The 21,798-nt window shown below is 52.2% G+C and overlaps 1 protein-coding gene across 8 annotated transcripts in view; it reads right to left on the bottom strand.

Annotated features, from left to right (window-relative positions):
* Positions 1-21,798, bottom strand: part of Tns1 (tensin 1) — a 217,469-nt gene that overhangs the window by 154,758 nt on the left and 40,913 nt on the right. For all 8 annotated transcript variants that reach the window (XM_040753344.1, XM_040753346.1, XM_040753348.1 and 5 more), the window contains 2 exons: positions 18,517-18,631; positions 6,197-6,234 (listed from right to left, as the gene is read on the bottom strand). In XM_040753344.1, coding sequence (XP_040609278.1) covers positions 6,197-6,234; positions 18,517-18,631 — 153 coding nt within the window. Of the gene's footprint in view, positions 1-6,196; positions 6,235-18,516; positions 18,632-21,798 lie in introns of those variants that run through there.

Raw genomic sequence — 21,798 nt, 5'->3', positions numbered from 1 at the left:
TCAGGGCCCCACATTTGTGAAGGAAGCACATCACTGACTCAGCAATCTCCCCAACCTCCGGGTTTGGTTTTGTGAGAACTTACAATCCTCCTGCCTCCACCTCCTGGACGCTAGGAGGGCTCAAGAAGTCTGACAGGTATATATGCACCTTGATAGCCAAACAGTTCTGCTTGCCCAAGCACTCTCCACACTGTCCACCAGTCCTCTTCCCCAGACTCCTGCCCCCAGTACCTACAGAGATAGTCCTTAGAACTGGAAGTCTGCCCATCTAGAGAAAATGGATCATCCATTGTGCACCCTATATGTACTTGGCTTCGCTCGCCCAGCACCGTGTCTTGGGCTCTCCTCCTGTGTGTAAGACCAGTCCATGCCTGTGTGTTTGTTTGTTTGCTTGTTTTAAAATAGGGCATCATAAAGACGGCCTCACACTCACTATATAAATGAAGGTATGCTTGAACTTCTGATCCTTCTGTCTCTTCCTCCACAGGGCTAAGATCATACGCATGCATCCCATCCCTGGTTTATGAGGTGCAAAGGGTAGAACCCGGGGCTTCCTTAGAGTTAGGCAAGCACTCTCCCAGCTGAGTGGCATCTCCAGTCCAAATGGATGACTTTTCAAGGCCCCAGAATATGACTCTGAAGACTGTATCACCAATTGTTCACCCATCACTGAATGCAAAATGTTTCCGTTTTTTCCATTTTGGGTCTCTCGTGATTTCAGTACCTGTACATTATTCATCATTGTGAGGAAATGCTTTTATTTCTCTCCAGCAAACACCTCAGCAAAATGCTAAAAAAGTCATACCAAGCTTGGCTAGAAACAGCCCTGCCACAGTTGGCCTCTTGTTAAGAATCCCAGTGCCCACACACACCATGCAGACCATGACTCATGAGTCTCTGCTAAAGTGTCCAGGTGACTCCATACAAGATCTCAAGTCATGGCTGTGTTCATTAGGTGTCACAAGGTGGCAAACAGCCAAAACCACACTACAGCGGCATGTGCAGTGACCTTGCTCTTCCCTGATGACAGAGAGAGGAGGGAAGATGAGACAGCCCTGGTGCAAGTGTCTAGTCTTGACACCATCGCCTCAGCAAGCTGTGCTGGGTTTTCAGAGCCCCCCCCCCACCTTTCATGAAATAAGAGACAAGTAGGGAGAATAAAGTGAATCGGTCTTCATAACTTTTTGAGCACTGTATTTTGAACTTGGTACCCTAGTTGGGTTACCATCTTCAGTATTCCTGAGACCCCCATTATATAAGTCCCGTTATAATCGCCATGTTACAGGTGAGGATATGGGTTCAGAGAAGCCCAGCGACTCTCGAAAGGCCACACAGTATTAGACTGAAGCTTAGTAGTCTGTCTCCAAGGCCAAAGAGCTTAAACACTCCACCAGGCTCAGAGTCACAGACTGCCCCTGGGGCCACAAGCCCCCTCCCACTCAGCTATTCTTGGTGGCTGGAGAGTAGCTTCCTCCAAGCCAACTACACAGAAGGCTGTATGTTCATGAGGACCTAGTGTCGAAGCGAATACTACACTGAAAGGTGGGTTTCCTTTCCCTTTGGAGCATCAAGGTGAAGCTGGGTCCCTTTTGATACCAGGGAAGAGATTATGTCATGGGCGTGGTCTTCTCCCCTCCAGGGCCTAGATTGAGCACAGAAGAGAATTTCAGGGAAGCAAGCAGGTGAGAAATCCCAGCTGCCCAGTGCTGGCACACCCAGGCCCCGGCTCCTTTCATGTAACTCCCAATTTGTCTGCAAGACACCAACAGTATTTTGCTGGGAGGAGCCATGACCTGATATGGTCAAAATAGGGCAGCAGGGTTCTACTCAAAAGTCCACTTGGGAATTGGGGAATTGGGGATCTGGGCCCCACTATTCTGTCACTCCCTCTGCAACTCTGTAGCCTCTAAAGCCATTCTAAAGCTAAAGGTAAAATAACATGTAACTACAATGGAGTAGCACGAGAAAGCAGGGGATAAAGATCAGCAGAGGGTAAATCTCAACAAGAGTAAGACGCAAGGCTGGAGAGACGGCTCAATGGTTAAGAACACTGGCTTTCTGCAGGACCCAGGTTCAAGTCCCATTGTGGCTCTAATTCCTTCTTCTGGCCTCCTCGGGCACCAGGCAGGCAGATAGTACACAGACATAGGTACAGGCAAAACACCACACACACAAAATAAAAATATATTTTTAAAAAGACTGGGAAGCAAATGCTGATCATTCATTTAAAATCCTCAGCAGCAGAGAAAAAAATAAGGTACAGATAAGGACCCCCAAGAGGTATGAGGGTGGGAGACTATGGGAGAATTTTAGCCTCTACAAGAACTGGAGAAGGGGTTTGCTGGAACCATACTGAGAGTCCAGTCCCTCCTCCCCCACATCCTTGTTGCTCTCACTCCCCTCTTGCCTGATCAAGTCCAGTACAAGCCACTGTACAGAGATGTGAGAGCCCTGGTGGTGTCGGTGGTGAGTATGTGAAGTCAGGTTATCGCGAGCTTTGCCTATCTCCCAGCCTGTGACATGAATGGGAGTATCTTGCATATTGGAAGTCCTATGCAGACACAGATGAGGAAACATGATAGTATCAACAGAGATGTACTCTGCCGTTCAGGCAGCCTCCCTGAATCACTTAGCCTGGTCCTGGGCAACTGCAACCAGCTTCTGGTATAGTCTGAATCTTAGTATCGCTCATGGGCTCGTCACCTATCCTGGGTCCCCAGCTTACAGAGGGGTTCTGAAACCTGAGGAGCTTTTAGGAGCAATTCCCCCCTGCAGGCTCTGCTTCTCCTCCCCACCATTCGAAGTCACTACCTCATGCACCCACTCAATGCCCTCACCACCATGGTGGAAAATGATAGCTCTCAGAAACCGTGAGACAAAATAACCCTTCCCTCCCTTAAGCAGCTCCTGTCCGGGATTTCATCAAGGCAACAGAAGTAACTAACATGCCTTTGCATGGCTCCACTGTGAAGACTCGGTGGGTTCCCCCTACTGGCACACAGGTGCCTCCACCTCACAGGCTAGGATGGAAAAGACACAGTGTTTCTGTCTCCACGCTCTTGAAACCATTCCCAGGAAGCCAGTATCCCATGAGAATGCTCAATTGCCCTTAGCAGGAGATCACAGGGCTGACGAGGGGCCTTTGCCAACAGCCAGCCCCACTGGCAGCCCTAAAAGAGAACTCTAGAGAGAGGACCCTCAAGTCCCATCAGACCTTTAAAAGATCGCTGCTAATCCCGGGGATACAGGCCTGTCATCTTAGCTACTTCATAAGACAGGAGGATGGTAAGTTTAAGGCTAGCCTGGGCTACAGCAGAGTTTGAGGTCTGTGCCTTAGTAAGATCCTATCTCGAAGAAAATCAGCAAGAGGCTAGAGATGTAGCTCAGTGGTCAGGTGCTGGCTTAGCATGGCTGGGGTCCTGCGTTCACTCTCTAATACGGGTGGGTAGCAGTGATGGAGATAGCGTTGACCGCAATGCTTTGCTGGACTAGAACTGGCCATTCAAGCCCTTCTCCAACTCCAGACCCTCAGAGACAGGGAGCAACACAAATGGTTATTGTCGCTCTGATCTTCTAAATCTAGGGAATTTTTGTCGCATTATATTGATTTGTATCCATACCCCAGCTCCATCTCAGCATGGGTTTGTACTATAGGAACATTCTGGAAGGCAGAATTGAGAATCAACAAGAAAACTCCCCAATGGAGGGAAGACAGAAAACTGGAAAAAGACACAAAACAAAGGAAAATCCCCCATGGTGCTTTCAAGGAACCTTCTCCACACTTCCTCTGCGCAGTAAATGAAGCCATATGTCCCCAGTCGCTCTGGCCAAAGACCTATGAGTCAGTCATTCTTTCTCACACCCAACATCCCACCCACCAGCAAGGCTCTAGACTTTGAAACACATCCTCGTCAGCCCCTTCCTCACTGCTGCCCCGTGATTCTGAGTGCCACACCACCAGCCAAGTCACTCGACAGTCCTGAGTGCCAAACCACCAGCCAAGTCACTCGACAGTCTTGGGTGGATACCACTAGCGACCTCTGGCCCTGTCCTTGCCTGGGGCAACAGGGTCTCTCACAGTGTCAGCCCTGATCTGTTTCTAGTGCCCTAAACTCTCCAGCCTGCACCTTCCTTTTGTTCTCCTCCTTCCTAGGGGCATCCTCTGGGTCTCGCTTCCTATAACACCTCCTCCAAGCACTCATGCTGGGCTAATCATGCCCAACTCTCCTATCAACTGCCTTAGAGCAGTGTCCTGTCCATGAAGAGGGCTGGCCAGCTGCTTGGTGACTTCTGTAGAAGCAGGGGATGGGGAGGATGGCCACCAAGCTCATCTAGCTACAAGCCCACAGCACAGAACTTGGCTTCCCAGTCAGAGGAAGAGGCAGGGCTGCAGTAAGAGCTGTGGTTTGGGTAGAGTCTTGCCAGCTGGGTGGAGTACGCACCACCAGGAGGTTCCACTTCCTATAGAGGGAAATCCTATGAAAAGCTCCATCTGTATGGAGGTGCCCTGCCTGACCCCTCCCCCTTCTAGTTGCAGTGCAGGACTGTCACAGCCTGGGGCACCTGCACCCCCAGGCATCAGGCAGACTGAGACCCCTGAAAGTCATCTTTGGTCTCCTGAAACAGAGGACCACTGTCTGCCGCATCTTTCTGGGCCACCTCTTCCACTGACTTTTCACTGACAGTAAACTCATCACCTAATCGTCTTTACGTGTCTCCTGCTGCTGGTGGGAGCTGCAAAGTAACAGAGGTTGTAGGTCAGGGAGGGAGAACCATGGGCCAGTGGACGGGGAAGGACAGTCAAAGGGGCACAAAAGGCTGTGACAGAGGAACTACACCTACACTTTTCCGTGCCTTGATTTCTCCAACTGAGAGGCAACACGATCCTCTGGCCTGTGGGATTCCAAGATTAAAATCTGATAGCATGTGTACTGGATAGAGTGTAGCTTTCTAAGGCTTGGGCCCCCAGAGCACAAATGTTCACCGTCACTGCGGAACATTGATACGGGAACGGGTGAGGAGAGGAGCAGGAAGTCTATGGAGTTAAAGACGGAGGGAGACCTCTGCTCCAGATGACCTGAGTGAAGGGGACAACAGAGGAAGACAGAACACACACCACCACCCGCCAAGACAAAGCTGGCCCAGCCAAAGAAGCCAAATAGCCTTAATCCTACTGCAAACCACAGGCCCTTTGCAACCCAGAGTTTATAGTGGGGGGTGGGGGCATCTCTTGCAGGGTGTCCTTGAGGCCGCTGCATATTCAGGAACTCACAGGAGGGAGCAGACCACTTCCAGACCTGGGGTTCCATCAACAGCCCATTTTCCTCCCAACCAGGCTCTGTTCCTCGGTAGTGGGTTTCTTGTTTGTCTGTCTGTCTGTCTGTTTTCTGAGTACTTAACTGATTAACATTCGCAGTATTTTCAGAGGTGGGCTTCTTTTCCCCATATCCTTGGAATGAATCAGGCTCTGTCAGAGCCATGGCATGCCTAACACCACCCAGCTAATAAAAAATAAAGCCTTGGGGGTGAAAAAACACGGACCCTGTACCTAACTCCCTGCTCCCTGGCTTCCTTCTCCCCTGGGCTCCTGCCAGGTTTATACAGCAAAGGCAGGTGAAATGGCAGGAAGCCGGGAGGCCTGGAGGCTGAGCAGACACTGGGGAAGAGTAGGGAGAGAATTCCTAGTAGGTCTCCAACCCACGATGGAAGCTGAGCCACCTGCCAGCAGTTTCCATCCAGACTCATGACACCCACCCCCACCCTACATCCCATTACTCCAAAAGCTGACCCACCACCCTCTGCCCAGACCTGAAAAGACATTTGAACAATCAGGGCCCAGCAGCAATCGCTCCTGTCTTATTGCCTCAGTTTCCCTCTCCTGCATGACCACCAGGAAAACACTGGAGAAACTAAGCGTGCAAATGGGGCAGGGGTGGGGGGTGGGGAGCTGGCCCATGAAAAATGGGTAGCACCTAATCAGACGGCCCCGCCCCCACTCTCTGTCGTGCAGCAGACAAGGCTACCCCAGGCTGACCAAATGGGGCCTCGCAGGGCAGTGCAGGGCAGTGCACGGCAGGACCAGCACCCCCACCAGCCTTGGCCTTCACCTTGACCCCTGCCCCGCGCTCTGCATAAACAAAGAGCAGCCGCCCCGCCCCAGCCCAGCCCGCCCCTCCCCGCTCCAGCTGCCCCTTACCTTGGCCTGGCATTTCCGATGACAGGAGAAGCTGCAGACTGCGGGAGCGAGACAGAAAGAAAGTTTTAGCCGCGAGGTATGAAATGGAAACTCAGTCGCAATCTCCTCCCACCCTGGCCCTCCACGCCCGGCAGGGGGAGGGGGGACAAGGAGAGGGGAGGAGGGACTGTGGGGAGGAAGAACGGGGAGCCCGGGTGCGTACCCCCAGGGCGTCTGCTGGAGTCCCGCCAGGCCGAGGTGGTGGGGACCCAGGCCCAGTGCCAGCGGCACAGAGGAGCGAGGGGGCCTCTCCCCTCACACCCAACAGCAGGCAGGCCTGTCACACGTGCACTCCCTTAGGCCAGAGGCCCAGGCACACCCGCGGGCACACAGAGCACTAGGGACTCCCCTCATACACATACACACACACACCATGCCGGGAACCTCACACACACTCATGCTACAGAAACCCTGGGATCTGTGGCATGCACACACACACACACACACACACACACACACACACACACACACACACACACTTGGAGAACTTGCTCTCCCTCCCACCACCAGAAGCTGGAATCAAATTTCCTATCAGGTTCCCTAAGCAAGGAATGTCCCCTGTTCTGCCTCCCCGCCCCCAGGGCACTTGGCACTTCCAGAAAGTTCCAGGAGCCCTTCTCAGAGGTGCCCTGACCTGGGTTCTGAACTGATTTGGGTCTCCTGGCCACTAGGTCTGCTGGGACAGGAGAGCCTGGCCACTGGTTAGAGAAGCCAGCAAGCAGGCAAGGGGACGCCCTAAATCAATTCTCAGCTGCCCCTGCTATTCGGTTGACCCTACTCACCCCTATCGGCTTCAGCCACCAGCTCTTAGCAGACTCGGGGCTGGAGGTTGGGGTTCAGAGGCCGCTCTGCAGTTACAGAGGCTCTGGAGCTCCCCACACCCAGCCCAGCAAACAAGGTGGAACCTGGGATGTCACCTTGGCCATTGGCACCCTGTCCTGGCCCAGCTCAAGCCTGTGACTCACTTGAGCTGAGCAAGCATATGCTGACCCTGACAGCCCCCAGGACAGCTCATCATCACCCTTGCCCATGTGACAGATGCCCCACCAAGTCAAACCTGACCTTTCCTGATTCTCTGAGCCTGTGTCTGCACCCTAGGTGGCAGCTCCCTCCCTTCCAGAAGGTGTTCCCCTTATACCAGCTCACCTCCATGTCTTCCTTGGGACAGGGACCCTAATTAGGACTGAGAAAACCTCAGTCCAATTGGCCTGAGCCTGGGAGCCCCCCACACACACACTGCTGGCCAGAGACTACAAATGGGTAGCCCCTCCCCCGCTGTACCTGGTACACTGTAAGGGCTTAATAAGTGTCCACTGAGTTGTACCTGGGGGGAAATCTCCCCATGACTCTGTGTACCCTTATCGTTTAATTTAATCATCTCCCACACTCAGCCTTCCCCTATTGCAAGCCCCCGACACAACTCATGTTCAACCAGCCGTATCTTGAGCCCACTGAGCCTCTCAATCCCCAATCTAGACCCTAGAGGGGGGACCAGGACTCTGTCTTCCTCCAGTGTCTTCCACATTTCTGACATTCTCAGGATGCAACAAGCTCTTTCCTCCCTGGGGGCCTGTGTATATGCTGTTCTGGCAGCCTGGACTCTCTCCCTCATCCTCAGTCCTTGGCGAGTCGACCCCTGGTGGGATCCACTCAAGGCCCTCTCCTCATACAGGCTTTTCCTGACTGCCCACGGTACAGTGGGCCTCCATTAGTCCTTCCAGTGCCCCTGCTGTCTCCTGGTCAGAGCAGTTCACCATCGGAAGTCTCCCTAGGTGGCTTCCAGCTGAGCTGTCTGCCTGCACTGAACTCCTCAGCACAGAGAGCTTGCCCATCCACTCAGCCTGTACCCTCTGCAGCTAGGACAGCATCTGCTTCAGACTCTGGACCACACAGCGTCAGACAAGGCCCAGGCAGACCAGCCTGTGATCAGGCATGGATGTGCCTGGCTTTGCGATACAAGGGCACCCTTTCTTCCAGGCAGTTCTCAGGCCTGAGAGGATTCCAACACTGACTTTGGCGGGCACCCTTAGCAGCATCCTGCTGTAGGACCATAGGAGTCTCTCAGCGGACAGACACTCAACAAGTGTCCTCCAGGAGATACTCAGGCAATGGCAGCCCAGGGCCCCCTGCATGGTGAATGCAGAGTTGTATGAGAAGATGTCCCCATCCCACTTCAGAGGTACCTCAGCACTCAGGGCAGGTCCCCAGAAGGTCAAGTATGGTGCTGTACCTCAGAGCACCTGTCCCCAGTCCCACTGAGTCCTTTGTCTCCAGAGGAGCCTCCATTACATTCTTAGCCACCTATCTCCAATCTTCTCCAGGGACAGTGAACAGCCTCCTGCTGTCATTCAAAGCTTGGCCCGGCCATACTGCTGGCCTCTCTGAGACCAATAGTGTGGCATCCAACTCTAAGGGGGATTCATGCCCTCTGCTAACACACACACACACACACACACACACACACACACACACACACACACACACCAGACTGATAGGGCTGGTTTAAGTAATCTTTTATTATTAATTGTTGATTTTATGTGTATCAGTGTCTTATCCGAATGCGTTTCTAAACAATCATGTATATCTCTGGTGCCTGCAGAGGGAGTCAGATTCCCCGGAACTGGAGTTAGAAGTGATTAGGAGCTGCCACATGAGTGCTGGGATTTGAACTTGGGTCCTCTGGAAGAGCAACTAGTGCTCTTAACCACTGAGCCATTGCTCCATCGCTCCAGGCCTGGCTGGGGTAATCTTGACTCCTACCCCATCAGGCCTGGCTGTTCATCAAGCTTGTGTTTTAAAGGCTCCTGGGGAAGGGCTGAAGGGGTAAGACCCGAGCCTGGAGCTGGTTGCTCTCCATTGACAACTTGATTTGATTGGGAAGTACCCGAGAGGTCAGTCAAGTACACCCTGGTCTGTTATTCTTCCAGAGAGGAAGGGGAGAGTGTGGTACCCTATCCCATGGAAAGCATATGGAATACAAGGGAGGAAAGAGAAAAAGTTGACTCACAGGTGGGCTTTCTCTCCCACCACCACTTCCTGGCCAGCATGAGCAAAGTTGCTCTACCAACAACGCCCCACAACACAGTGGACTGACACCTTTGAAACCGTGAGCAAAGTGAATGTTTCTTCCTGATGCCTGTGGCGGGTGTTCTGACAGGGGAATAAAAATTCAAAGAACCAGGCCAAAGGCAGAAGTTAGGTCCCTGAGCAGGATACAGGGACCCCGCCCCTTCCTGATTCTCTCTTTGCTCCTTGACTGCAATGAGGTGAGCAGGCCTAGGCACAAACTTCTGTGATGTACTGGGCCACCACTGGCCAGTACAGCTATTGACTGGCACTGAGACATAATTAGCTTTTCGGTCTTCAAGTTGGTTATCTCAAGTATTATGTCAGGAATGGAACTCTTGCGTGACGGGATAGTGTAGAACTGACGGTGTGTGTCACTTCTGGGACAAGCTAGGAAAGGCATGTGACTTCAGCCTTGTCACTTGGGTAGCTGGGGAACCAGTTACCCTGTCTTGGAAACACTCCAGCAGCCAGCTCTTCACCACAGTCCTCAGCAGGCCCAGCTGCCATCCTGACTCAGCCCCCAGGGACCCCAAAGCCAGAAGCATCCCACCCTATCAATCCTGCCACAGAGCCATGTTCACACAGCAGCAGGTAAACAGTATAGAAATCAAGTCACTGGGTCCCTCAGAATGAGCAAGCCAGGCCAGTGCTGGGTGGTGATGGGATGGCAATAGCAGGCCCTCCTTGACCCTGTTCTCCTACCCCTTCCCATTCCTCTCTAACTCCTTCTCTTTCGTCACCCTGCTGGGCATTTGATCATCAAGTTCCAGAAAATAATTCCAAAGAAGCTGAGGGACCCCCAGCCTTCTTCTCCAGCTCCCACCATGCACCAGTTCATACCAGCTACCTTTCTATAGACTGCCTCCCACCTCCAGCCTGTGCCCATCCATGCACAGGCCAGCAAGTGCTGACAGATTACACCACATTCCTGACTAGAGCCAACTCCTCCTTGCAGCCTGGTCTAGCTTCTGCCCCCAGTCAGTACCCCCAAAGGGTCTGTTCCTGCCACACCAACGTCCCCAAATGGACCTCTGAGTCTTCAAGGAGCAAGTCTGGAATGGCAAACTCATATGTCTCCTTCAAGGCCCAGTTCAAAATGTCCCTCCCTGGATAATCATTCATTCAGAGATGCCCCCCTTCCCTTACAGAGTCAACACACACACACACACACACACACACACACACACACACACACACACACACACACACACCTGCTTCCCTGCAGCAGAAGGGGGGTCAACTGAAGCTTTTGTGTCCACCACTTCTAACACAGATAGAATCGGGAAACATGTACAAACTTCCAACTAGGACTGTCCCCAGCTAAAGCCCCTGGGACAGGTACAGTGGGCAAGGTGAGCCCTAGCTGGGGGAAGATAGGGACCATGGGAGCTGATCAGTGCCCATACCACCTATCGGCTGAGAGGTGGGACACGGGGCAACAGTTGGACTTCTCTCTCTCTCTCTCTCTCTCTCTCTCTCTCTCTCTCTCTCTCTCTCTCTCTCTCTCTCTCTCTCTCTCTCCTCTCTCTCACATGCACACACGCACGCACACACGTGAGCACGCAGCTGTACTCCATCTCTCCACATCAGAGCCTAAGCTGCAGGCAGCCAACTTCCCACCTACATACAGATGTAGCTGTGTTACCTGGGGAAGTTACCTAGCCACTCTGAGCTTCTATTCCCTCATCTGTAAAATGGAGCTAATGATATCTGCTGTGTCACAAGGTAGGATTAAATGATTTTCACTGTGCTGCTCCAGAGCCCCATGCTGAGGCACCCCTCATCTCCAGGGGTACACTCCCCAGTCAGTACTTAAAGTTATAGGCGGTACTGACCCCAAGGTGCATGGTGCCTTCCCCTATTTGTAAATGCTTGTGATACCATTTAACTAATAATTTAGGTACGGGCAGTAAGAACATAACAATATAGCAATACACAATTACAAAAACCATCTCAAACTAAGGAATTGCTTCTGGAATTCTCTTATTTTTTAACCACAGTTGGCCTCGGGGAACTGAAACATTGGAAAGCAATGAGTAGGACCCCTGTATGTTCAAATGACTGCAGTCAACAGCGTCTTCCTCACCTGGGTTCCTGTCAGAACCACTTTCATTTTGCTGTGTGGCCATTGAGCAGGTCACTATCCTCTCTGGTCTCAGATTCTTGCATTTTCAGGCAGCCTGAAAGATCCACAAGCCTGCACCCTCATAATTAGACAGCTCAATGTTTACAAAGACCACAGTTTTTTCCTTGGAATACCGCCCCCCAAGCACAGCCACAGTCTCCAGCGGCCAGAGGCCCCTCCCCCACAACACCCAGGGTGACCCACTCATCTGTCTGCCTCACTCCTGGGCTTAGGGTACCAAATCAGGTGGGCCCCAGCCCTGTTCCAGCTATGAGAGTTTGTATCCCCCACGCTGGTCTATCTCCCTGTGCTGGAACCCAAATCTGCTGTGGCAGTGCTGGGAGACCCCATGCCCTCCACCCTCCCACCACACAGTGCTGTCCCCTACTGAGCCTCTGGGGCATGCAGCAACTAGGAGTCCCAGTGCAAGCGGAGTCGACACTTCCCTGAACATCAGCTCCACTCGTGCCTTTAACTTGGACCTGTGGCCCGGAACCGTGGAAATGAGCGTCTAGAGTTTGTGAATGGCAGCCTGAGTAACTCTGTGTTACAGCACAGACAGACACCTCACCTCGTCAGTTCCTACCAGCCCTCTCCCTCCAAGAAAGGGAATTCTTGTTCCTGCCCTAGAAAGGTGGCCTGGGGATTGGCAGGAACACAGCCTCCTGGGATACAATTCTCCATTCTTCTTTATGGGCACTGGATGTAGAGACAGGTCAGAGAAAATGCGCCCCTTCCCTCCAGTCTCCAGGTGTTCCTCAGGCTCCTGAGAAAGGCAGACATCTGGGCAGCTGTGACCTCCCAGGTCCTTGGAGGCACCAAAGACAGAGCTACCCACAATGCCTTCCTGCGCTAGCTCCCTGAGGTGAGGCCCTGGATACTGCCCATTGACCTGAAGCTCCAGGAAGCCCTGCCCTACCTAGCCTGGCCAGCAAGGTTCTGAAGGAGCAGAGCCCCTGTGGTGAGGGCTTTTGATCACTTCTGTGTGGGGAGCTGCACCCCAACCCCTCCTGTGGCCTGCTCTGCCTCAGCAGGGTTGTGTGGCTCTGGGCTGAGGTGGCTTCCTGCCTTGGGAACACAGGAAACCACATTGTTGGGATCTAAATGGCCTTTTCCTCTAGGACTTGGGTCAGAAAATGCACACACAGCCCCAGTGTGCACCTGACCTGGCCATAACCACTCCAAGCCTTGGCTTGTCCCCAGGCACCAGGACACACATCTGCTCACTGAGCCATCAGTGGGCCCTGCCCACAGCTGGGGCCTAGAGGTAGGCAGAGGTCACGGTACACAGATGTTTAGACAAACATTATTCTAAGTGTTTCTGTAAAGGCATGTTTAAAAATGAGATTGGCATGTAAATTAGTAGTGGGCTCTAAGCACAGCATTATCCTCCGAGGTGTGGGTGAACCTCGTCCAGTCAGATGAACACTGAAGAGGAAAGGACTGGCCTCCCCCAGCAAGAGGAACTCTGCCAGCACCCTGTGCCCGAACTTGACCTGCAGCTTGTCCCTGAATCTCCAGCCTAACAGCCCTCAGCAAACTAAAACTTGCCACATCCCTACCATCACGTGAGCCAGTTCCTAAAAATCAATTTCTGTCTGTCCATCTATATACCTACCTACCTATTTACCTGTCTATATGTCCTTCCTTTTATCCATCCATTCACCCACCCATCCATCCATACATTCAACACATACCTATAATCTATCCTTCCATCCTTCCACCCATCCACCCATCCACCCATCCATCCATCCATCCATCCATCCACCCACGCATCCACCCATCCATCCATCCAACCATCCATCCATCCACCCACCCATCCATCCACCCATCCACCCATCCATCCATCCACCCACCCATCCATCCATCCAGCCATCCATCCACCCACCCATCCACCCATCCATCCACCCATCCACCCATCCATCCATCCACCCACCCATCCATCCATCCAGCCATCCATCCACCCACCCATCCACCCATCCATCCATCCATCCACCCATCCACCCATCCATCCATCCACCCACCCATCCATCCATCCATCCATCCATCCACCCACCCATCCATCCATCCATCCATCCATCCACTCACCCATCCACCCATCCATCCACCCACTCACCCATCCATCCATCCATCCATCCACCCACCCATCCATCCATCCACCCATGCATCCACCCACCCATCCACCCATCCATCCATCCATCCACCCATCCACCCATCCATCCATCCACCCACCCACCCATCCATCCACCCACCCACCCACCCATCCATCCATCCATCCACCCACCCACCCATCCACCCATCCATCCACCCACCCATCCATCCATCCATCCATCCATCCATCCATCCATCCAGTCAAAACATAACCACAGCTACCCTTCCCAGAGATCCATCCTCCCACCTCTGGCTACACACATCATGTTGTCCCTGTTTCTCTAGGACTCTAACTAGTACGGAAATCTTGAGGTACTTGGAGCAGTGTGCCTCTGAGTTTGCAATAAGAAAAGGCCTCCCAGATCATCTCTCCCAGTGTGCATGTTTGTTTCTTGGGGCGGGGGATATTGTTTGTTTGTTTGCTGTGGCTTTTGTTCATGTGTTTTTAGTAAAAAAATAAAATAAAAAATAAAAACCAGAACTTCTCCATAGTCCAGGCTGGCCTCAGGCTGAGAATCTTCCTGACTCAGCCTCTGTTTTTATGGGGTTTTGTACATATGTTTATTTGTTTGTTTGTTTTGAGACAGATCACACTCTAACCCACACTGGCTCCAACTCATGATAATCCTCCTGCCTCAGCCCCTTGGTACTTCCATCACAGGCAAGTACCCATCATACCCTGCTCCCAGGAATTGTCCAGTTTTCACTTTTATAGTCAAATTACCCGTGCAGTTTGCTTTTGTGAGGAGTCAGAGAGATACTGATGAACTGACAGGGTGGCCACACAGGATCTCTGTCTGAACATCTGCCTGGTGTCTCTCTTTAATCCCAGCTGTAATCTGATGGAGAAGGTTTGCTATTTGCCCAGTTTTGAAAGGGGAAACGATGAGTTGGCATGTCTCACTAAGGGCTGGCTGCCTCCGTGGGTGTGTGCTACTTTGAGGAGGCCACATGTGGCTGCTCCCTGCTTCTGGACTCACCAGAAGACAAGTAACAGGAAGTGGCCTAAGTCTTAATGCCAGAGCAAGTCTAAATGGCAGCCCTTGGGTTCCCAAGCTGGCAATATAGCCTAGTGGCTAGAGCTCTTGAACAGAGCTGAGTCTATCTGTACTCCTGCTGAGGCCCCATGGACTCATGAGACACCCCTAGAAAACTCCTGCCAAGGACCTTGAGAAACCCACCATTTAGGCTGAGGAACTCCTACACATCCCTCAAAACCCAGCTTGTACACTCCTGTGCTGGAGACTAACCAGGATGTGCTTGCTGTACTAGGCAGCCTCAGCCACCCTTGAGTGCCAGCTGTATCGATGGGTCCCATGAGCGCATGACTGTGTGTGTCTTCCCAGGATACTGGGTAGTTCTTAGTGCCCGTACTATGACTAGTCCTAAAGATGGCTCAGTTCATGAGCATGAGAAGGGCCTACCAGTACATGGAGCTGAAGCGGCGCCTTCACTGGGTATGCTAGCCCCCAAGGGAATCTTCCAGGCACTCCTTCAGCTCCCCCGCTGAGTACCCCTGGTTTAGTCTCCTGGTCTGTAGACGAGGAAACTGACTTTCAAGCTGTGGGGAAATTTGTTCGGGGCCACACAGGACATCCAGTACCTCTCATCCTCATCCCTTGTCCATCTTTTGTGTTTCCCAGGACCAGGGTCCCACTGAAGGGTCTGTGACTCCTCCCTACCTCCTTCAGATAGATGAGGGCAAAAAGCATGATGAAGGGGAGGGGGCGGAGCTGGAGGCTAGGCAACAGGGAAGCAAGTGACTGCCCCATCCCTCCAGAAGCAAGGTTTCCTTGTGGCGTGGCAGAAGAGGGGCCCGGTGGGAACTCGGTTCCAGACTCTCATAGTCCACATCCCAGCCACACACCGCCTCCAGCCACTGGTCCAGACTCACACCATGTTGAAGCCAAGACTCAAAGGTTGAGAGGAACAAGAAAACCCAGCAAACTTAGGCTACACGCTAACAGAAGGAAGAGTAAGAGTTCACCATGTGTGGGGAGAAGAGCGAGCACTGAGTGAATGTGTGCTGTTGACATGCGTATAGTCACGTCAAGGACCCCAAAGCCTCAGACCCATAGGAAATTGGCAAAGCCCCCCCACACACACACAACCCCTGCCATGAGGTTCAAGGGGATGGCAAAGTCTTCCTCTGATCTAATACTATTGACAGTGTGTGCAGAAAATGTCCACTGTAGTTTTCTCTCCCAACCCAGTGTCTACAGTCTGAAGACAGCTCCACTACAGAGCCCACTCCTACAGAGATCAGCTAAACCTGCCTCCTTGTTCAGCTGTATACAATAACCCCACCCACTGTTCAGCCACATAATAAACACATGGAACTTCCGGGCTATTGCAGTACCCTCAGAACTTCCAGGCCATCACAGAGCGCTCTCTCTCTCTCTCTCTCTCTCTCTCTCTCTCTCTCTCTCTCTCTCTCTCTCTCTCTCTCTCTCTCTCTGCTCTGTGTTTTCTTCATTCCCTGCATGGCCCAGTCAAGTCAAGTATCAGAAGCCATACAACAACTTGGCAATCATGTCGCATCTGCTAGGGAACCAATTGTACAGCCATATCTGGTGGCCCTGGATGGATGGATGGATGGATGGATGGAAGGAAGGATGGATGGATGGATGGATTGATGGATGGATGTACAAACCATAGAATGGATGGGCAGATAGATAAGATGGATGGAGGCAGTGTGGATGGGAATGGCTACCGCAATTTCCTTGTTCCGCAGCAGACTTGGTCCACACCTGGCCCAGCCCAGGCAACCCTAGCCCTTCTGCTGAGGTCACATGTGGCCAAAACCATAGCCATCTTCCCTCCTCCTTGCTGGGCTACTCCTGGGTGTTCTGTGGTGTGTCTGCTTTGGAATCCAGGCTTTCCTCTGGTCCCGTGGTCTCCTCTGCCTCAAGACTCATGGTGACTGGGAGACTCCCATGCATGTGGGAACCAGGGGCGGCCCTGCCTTCCAGAACCCTCAGGGGTTCATCAGGGAGGCTACACACTGATATTTGAAAGCCAAAGGAAACTAGCCAGAGGTGGGCCCACCGTCATACTCCAATCCTAAGATTTCCTCTCTCCTTGCACTACTGGCTCTCAGATGAGGGGAAGATTCCAGGAGGAAGATAGTGGAAAGCAAGGGGAGACAGAAGCTAATTTATGCGACCTGAAGGTACAGGACAGGATGGGGGCTATTATACATATTATACAATCAAAATACAAAACCTACCAGCAATAAACCCTCTCCACAACTCCCCTGTGGAATCCTTGCTAGATCTCCTGGGAAGAGTGCGACGCCATGTGGCTGATCTGGGTATTGCATAAATTCTTGTTGCCTAGATTGAAGCTAGGTCCCTTAGGGGCCATAATGTGCTGCCTAAGGCCATTCAGGACTTTCCTGGACTCGCTCTCTCACTCTCTCACTCTCTCACTTTTCCTTATCTGTAAAACAGGTCTAAGATCAGCATCTTGCAGATGCTATGAGTACTGGATGATACCATGCATAAGGGTGCTTGGTCCTCAGTAGGTGCCTTAGAAACTGGGTTTAGCAGTTGTTCTTGGTTCCAGTACCCCCTGCCTGGTCCCTCTGGGCTTGGACACATGTATGAGGAGCACAGGATGAGAGGTTGGGCAGGAAGGAGCTCACCCCTTGGTATAGGGCAGGACACGACAAGGGTTGAGCCCCACAGGCCCATAGCTAAGGGCTGTATCTCAAAGGAAGTGGGGACTCCAAAGCTTTGCACACTACATGCACACTCTCCAAACCCAAGGAAGCTACTGAAGACTGGATCAGAGAGGCAGCTGATTGGGTAGGAACCATAGTGGGAAGCCCAGGGACAGCCACACGGGACCCTGGCGATAGCAGGTGTGGGACTGAAAGGAGAACTGCATCTACAAGAGAAACTGAGGGACAGTGGTGTCAGTCGCCAGTGCTGATTGCTCCAGGATCTGTGACAAGACAGATGTCTCTCAGGCAGAGAGGTTCTTCAAAAGTGCATGGCAGTAGTGACTGGAAAAGCCCAGTCGCCCGCTATGATTGGGGGCTACTTAAAGTCAACCCAAACCACCCAAAGGGGAGGACAGTGTCGTGGTTTCTTCGTATGACTGTGGTGTCAGACACATGGCATTCATGTGCCCCCTGTGCACCGACCACGCCCCTCCCACATCCCGGCTACACATTCCCCACGCACTAGCCACGCGCTTTCCACACAGCAGGCATGAGCCCTCCATGCACCAACCACATGCCCACCGTGTGCCTTCCACATACTATAACCCGCCTCTTATATGCCATGCACCAACCACACACCTTCAACACACCTTCCACAGCCAGCCATACCTGCCACGTACCAGCTACGCACCTTCCACACGCTTCCAAATCCAACTATACACCTTTCACGTGGCATCGTGTCTCTCTCGCCTTCTTGTTTTCTATTTGTTTGTTATTCCAGACAGGGTTTCTCTGTGCAACCACCCTGGCTGTCCTGGAACTCACTCTGTAGACCAGACTGGCCTCGAACTCAGGGATCCACCTGCCTCTGCCTCCTGAGTGCTGGGGCTTAAGGGTTGTGCCACCACTGCCCAGAGCCATCACACCTTTGAAACACACAATCCCCAAGGCATCTGCCCGACTTTTACCCACATGCCACACTTTTCAAGGCTCCTCCACACCAACCATACGCCATGGACATGCCACCACATCCTGTCCCTACACCTTCCTATGCTGCCTGTCCACATGTTAGGCCTATACCATCATACAGTCTCGACCATTATCATGCCATCACCACCTGCCACACATCATCACACACTCCGTGTGCTTATCATCTAGACGTTCAATATCTCCAACAGATGAGAAACATGGGCACAGAAGTGACCCCACTGCCTGAGGCCAGAGAGGTCCAACAATAACAACATGCCCTGAGTCACATCACCCACGAACCTTTGCAAACGCAGCCCTCCCGAGTGATGGCCTGCCGGCAGATGCCACAAGGTTTCACCTTCTTGAAAGCCTTCACCTTGAAGTGGTGGGTCTTGGGGGCCTCTAGGTCTTCTGGCTGTAGGAAGAGAGGCCCAGAGGTCAGTCAAGTGAATACTGGGATCCCAGGAGGAGGCGGGGACAGAGGAGGGAAAACTGGCAAGGCAGAGCAAAAACCAAGGCAAGCGCCCAGGAGCAAAGAGGCGCCTACGGACCAAGAATGGTACAGGGAGATGGGACATTCCCCCAGACTCCGACTAGCAGTTTCAGTGCACAGGGTCCAGACAGTGACTGCAGACTGATGCCCAGGGATCACCCTCCACAGCATCCATCCCTGTTTCTCTCCACAATTACTCTGGTGTTAGGATGCGAATTAGAATACAGTTCAGTAACTAAGTCTAAATGTGTGACTTCATTGGGCAGAGCTGGAGCAGAGTGGCCTGGCATTTGCCTATCTTGTGTAAGGTCCTTTATTTGCTTCCCCAGGATCATAAAGCATAAAAACCAAAAAGAGTGTACAACTTTCCCAGGGCACCTCAGTTAACACCTCCCGCACCAACCACAAGCCTTCAACACCAACCACACACCATCCCATACTACTGGGACTTCTCTTGTCAACAGATTGCTTCACTGGACCTTAAACTCTGTAGAAATGGAACTATAAGTATGTACTAGAGAGTGTGGGGTCCTTCGTGCAACATTTGCCCGTCCTGACGTAATTCAGTCGTTTCTTCCGCTTCATTGCTGTGTAGTACTCCATTGTGTGAGTGCAGTGAATTTATCCATTCACTGTGGATGGCCGCAACATTTGCCCATCCTGACGAATTCAGCCGTTTCTTCTGCTTCGTTGCTGTGTAGTACTTCATTGTGTGAGTACAGTAAATTTATCCATTCCACTGTGGATGGCCCCTAACTTCTCTAGCCCACATCCCAGCATGCCATTTCCCTGTCTTCTCTCAAACTTTCCACTTCCCCTAGTCCCGGGGGAGGCCTCTTCTGCCTTTATTTTTATTTCCCTATTCTTTACATTATGAAAATGTTCTGGGGGTCAAACCCAGAACCTTAAGAATGCTAAGTGTATGCTCCGCTGACAAGCAATACCCCTAGTCTTATGAAAATATAGTATGTTAAATTTCCTGTTTTATTTTATTTCTTTGAGCCAGTAAACCATATAGCCCTGGAACACATGATCCTTCTGCCTCTATAGCCCAGGTGCTGTACCACCTTTCATGTGGGAGAGGAACAGGTTGGAGGTCAACTTGCCAGGTATACCTAAGCCTCTCTCTCTCTCTCTCTCTCTCTCTCTCTCTACACACACACACACACACACACACACACACACACACACACTCAGAGTCATCAGTTTCCCCTCCAGACAGCACTACGAACACATACTGACAACACTCTGACAGCCTGTCCTGTGTAACCACACAAGAGAACACACGACACTGTCCACTCCTGTGCTTGTCCCTTGTCCCACATGTAGACTGTGGAGTCCCTGCTCTGGGGACCCCTCGAAGACATACTCCCTGCCACATTCTCGCTCCCCCTGTCTACATTGGACCCTCCTCAGCAGGGACCATCCAGGGCATAGACATATCTGGCACCTGTTCTGGGCACACACTGAGGCCAGGTCATGGACCTTACAGTGTGCAGAGGGACCCTGCTCTCTAAGCTCTCCTCAGGCACCTTGTCCCTACACCTCTTAGCTCTGAACCTCGGCCAGGCCAGACAGGAAAACTTGGTTTAGGGGAGGAGACTGACCCATACACTTGGCAAACCCCAGACTCCTGCCTGGCAACCCTGAGGATGCAGTTCTGGGTGCCACCAAGACCCAGAGAAATGCAGGCAAAATGACGCTGGGCCATGGGCAGCAAGCCAGAGAGAGGAAGAGATGGACAGGGGAGGAGGAGGAAGCAGACCAAGAATGAGACGAGCCACAGAGAAGGGGCGGACCGAGATGAGGGCAGAGAAAAAGAAAGCGGAGTCCAAGCACACAGAGAGCAAGCATGAACAGAGGTGCGCAGCTAAGAGGGATCCAGGAAACAAAGCGGGACAGACAGGGACCCGGGAGCTCCCAAAGGCCACACCAGGGAAGAGCTGAGCATCCAGACACACCGAGACAGCAATGGCTTCAAAGAGCCCATTGTGAGAAAAACAATAAACGGAGAAAATCAAAAGGCGGGTTAAAACAGAATATGGCGACTCAAACCACCTCCCCACATGGCAAATACAAGTCTCAAAGGATGAAACTGGGTGTGGTGCCACACCTGCAGTCCCAGCAGCCAGGAGCCTGAGTTCAAGGTCAGCCTGAGGCAGACAGAAGCTGTCTCAGAAATAAACAGAGCGGGGGACAGAGTTCCCCGACAGATGCCAATCAACTGTCCAAAGTAAGTTACTGCCACCCAGGGCAGGATGAATGGAAGTCGTACACCTGGGAGGAGTGACTGAGAACAAAGTGGCGTTCTGTGACATCCCTGCCAAAAGCCACAGCCTGAATCTAATCAAGAGGAAACATCGGGCTGACCCGGGCTGAGGCACCATCTACAAATGAAATGGTCTGGAGTCTTCACAAGGGACAAGGTTGTGAAAGTCGAGGGACGACAGAGATCCCCAGACAGGAGGAGACTCCAGACACAGCAGCCAAAAGCACTGGCTGTCTCTGAACTAGATGTTTGTGGTGGCCTTAAGGACATCTCAGGGACACCAGGTGAAACGCCAGGACATCTGAGCACTAGACGGTAGTGACACGCCCATGTTGTCAACCTCTGATAATGACCTCTGTGCCCTGTGAAATCCAAGTCCTTGTAGGAAGATCAGGAAGGTATGGGGGTGGGTGTCAGTAACTCACTCTCCCAGATTTCAGAAGAAAAAGATCTTTGTGTGGTATCTGCAACTCTTCTGTAGTTTGAGATTGTTTTGAAATCAAAGGCAGACTAAGTGAAAGGCCAGGGAAACAGAGAGAAGTCCAGGGCAGAGGTAAAGCAACCCAAGAATAGGGTCCAGAGTCCAGCAGCGCCTCCTGGTGGCCATAGTGAGCAGTACTCACTGAGCAGGTCCTGAATACCCAGCCCCCACCCCCCAGCGACAGCCAGGGGTCTGCTATTCCAAATGGCTACAACCTGGGTCCAGTGAGGGTAGGAGACTCCAACTCCCTCCATTCTGCTGTCTCCCATTTTCCCAGCTCAAACCTTGGTTGTCAGATTCCCTGATATATTTTGTCAGACATTCCAGGGAGGGGCCCCA

This window comes from Mesocricetus auratus, unplaced genomic scaffold (genome assembly GCF_017639785.1).
Source record: "Mesocricetus auratus isolate SY011 unplaced genomic scaffold, BCM_Maur_2.0 Super-Scaffold_100010, whole genome shotgun sequence".
In the NCBI taxonomy this organism is placed as follows: Eukaryota; Metazoa; Chordata; class Mammalia; order Rodentia; family Cricetidae; genus Mesocricetus; species Mesocricetus auratus.
The sequence above is the reverse complement of the archived record's forward strand: the minus strand, read 5'-3'. Positions and strand labels throughout refer to the sequence as shown.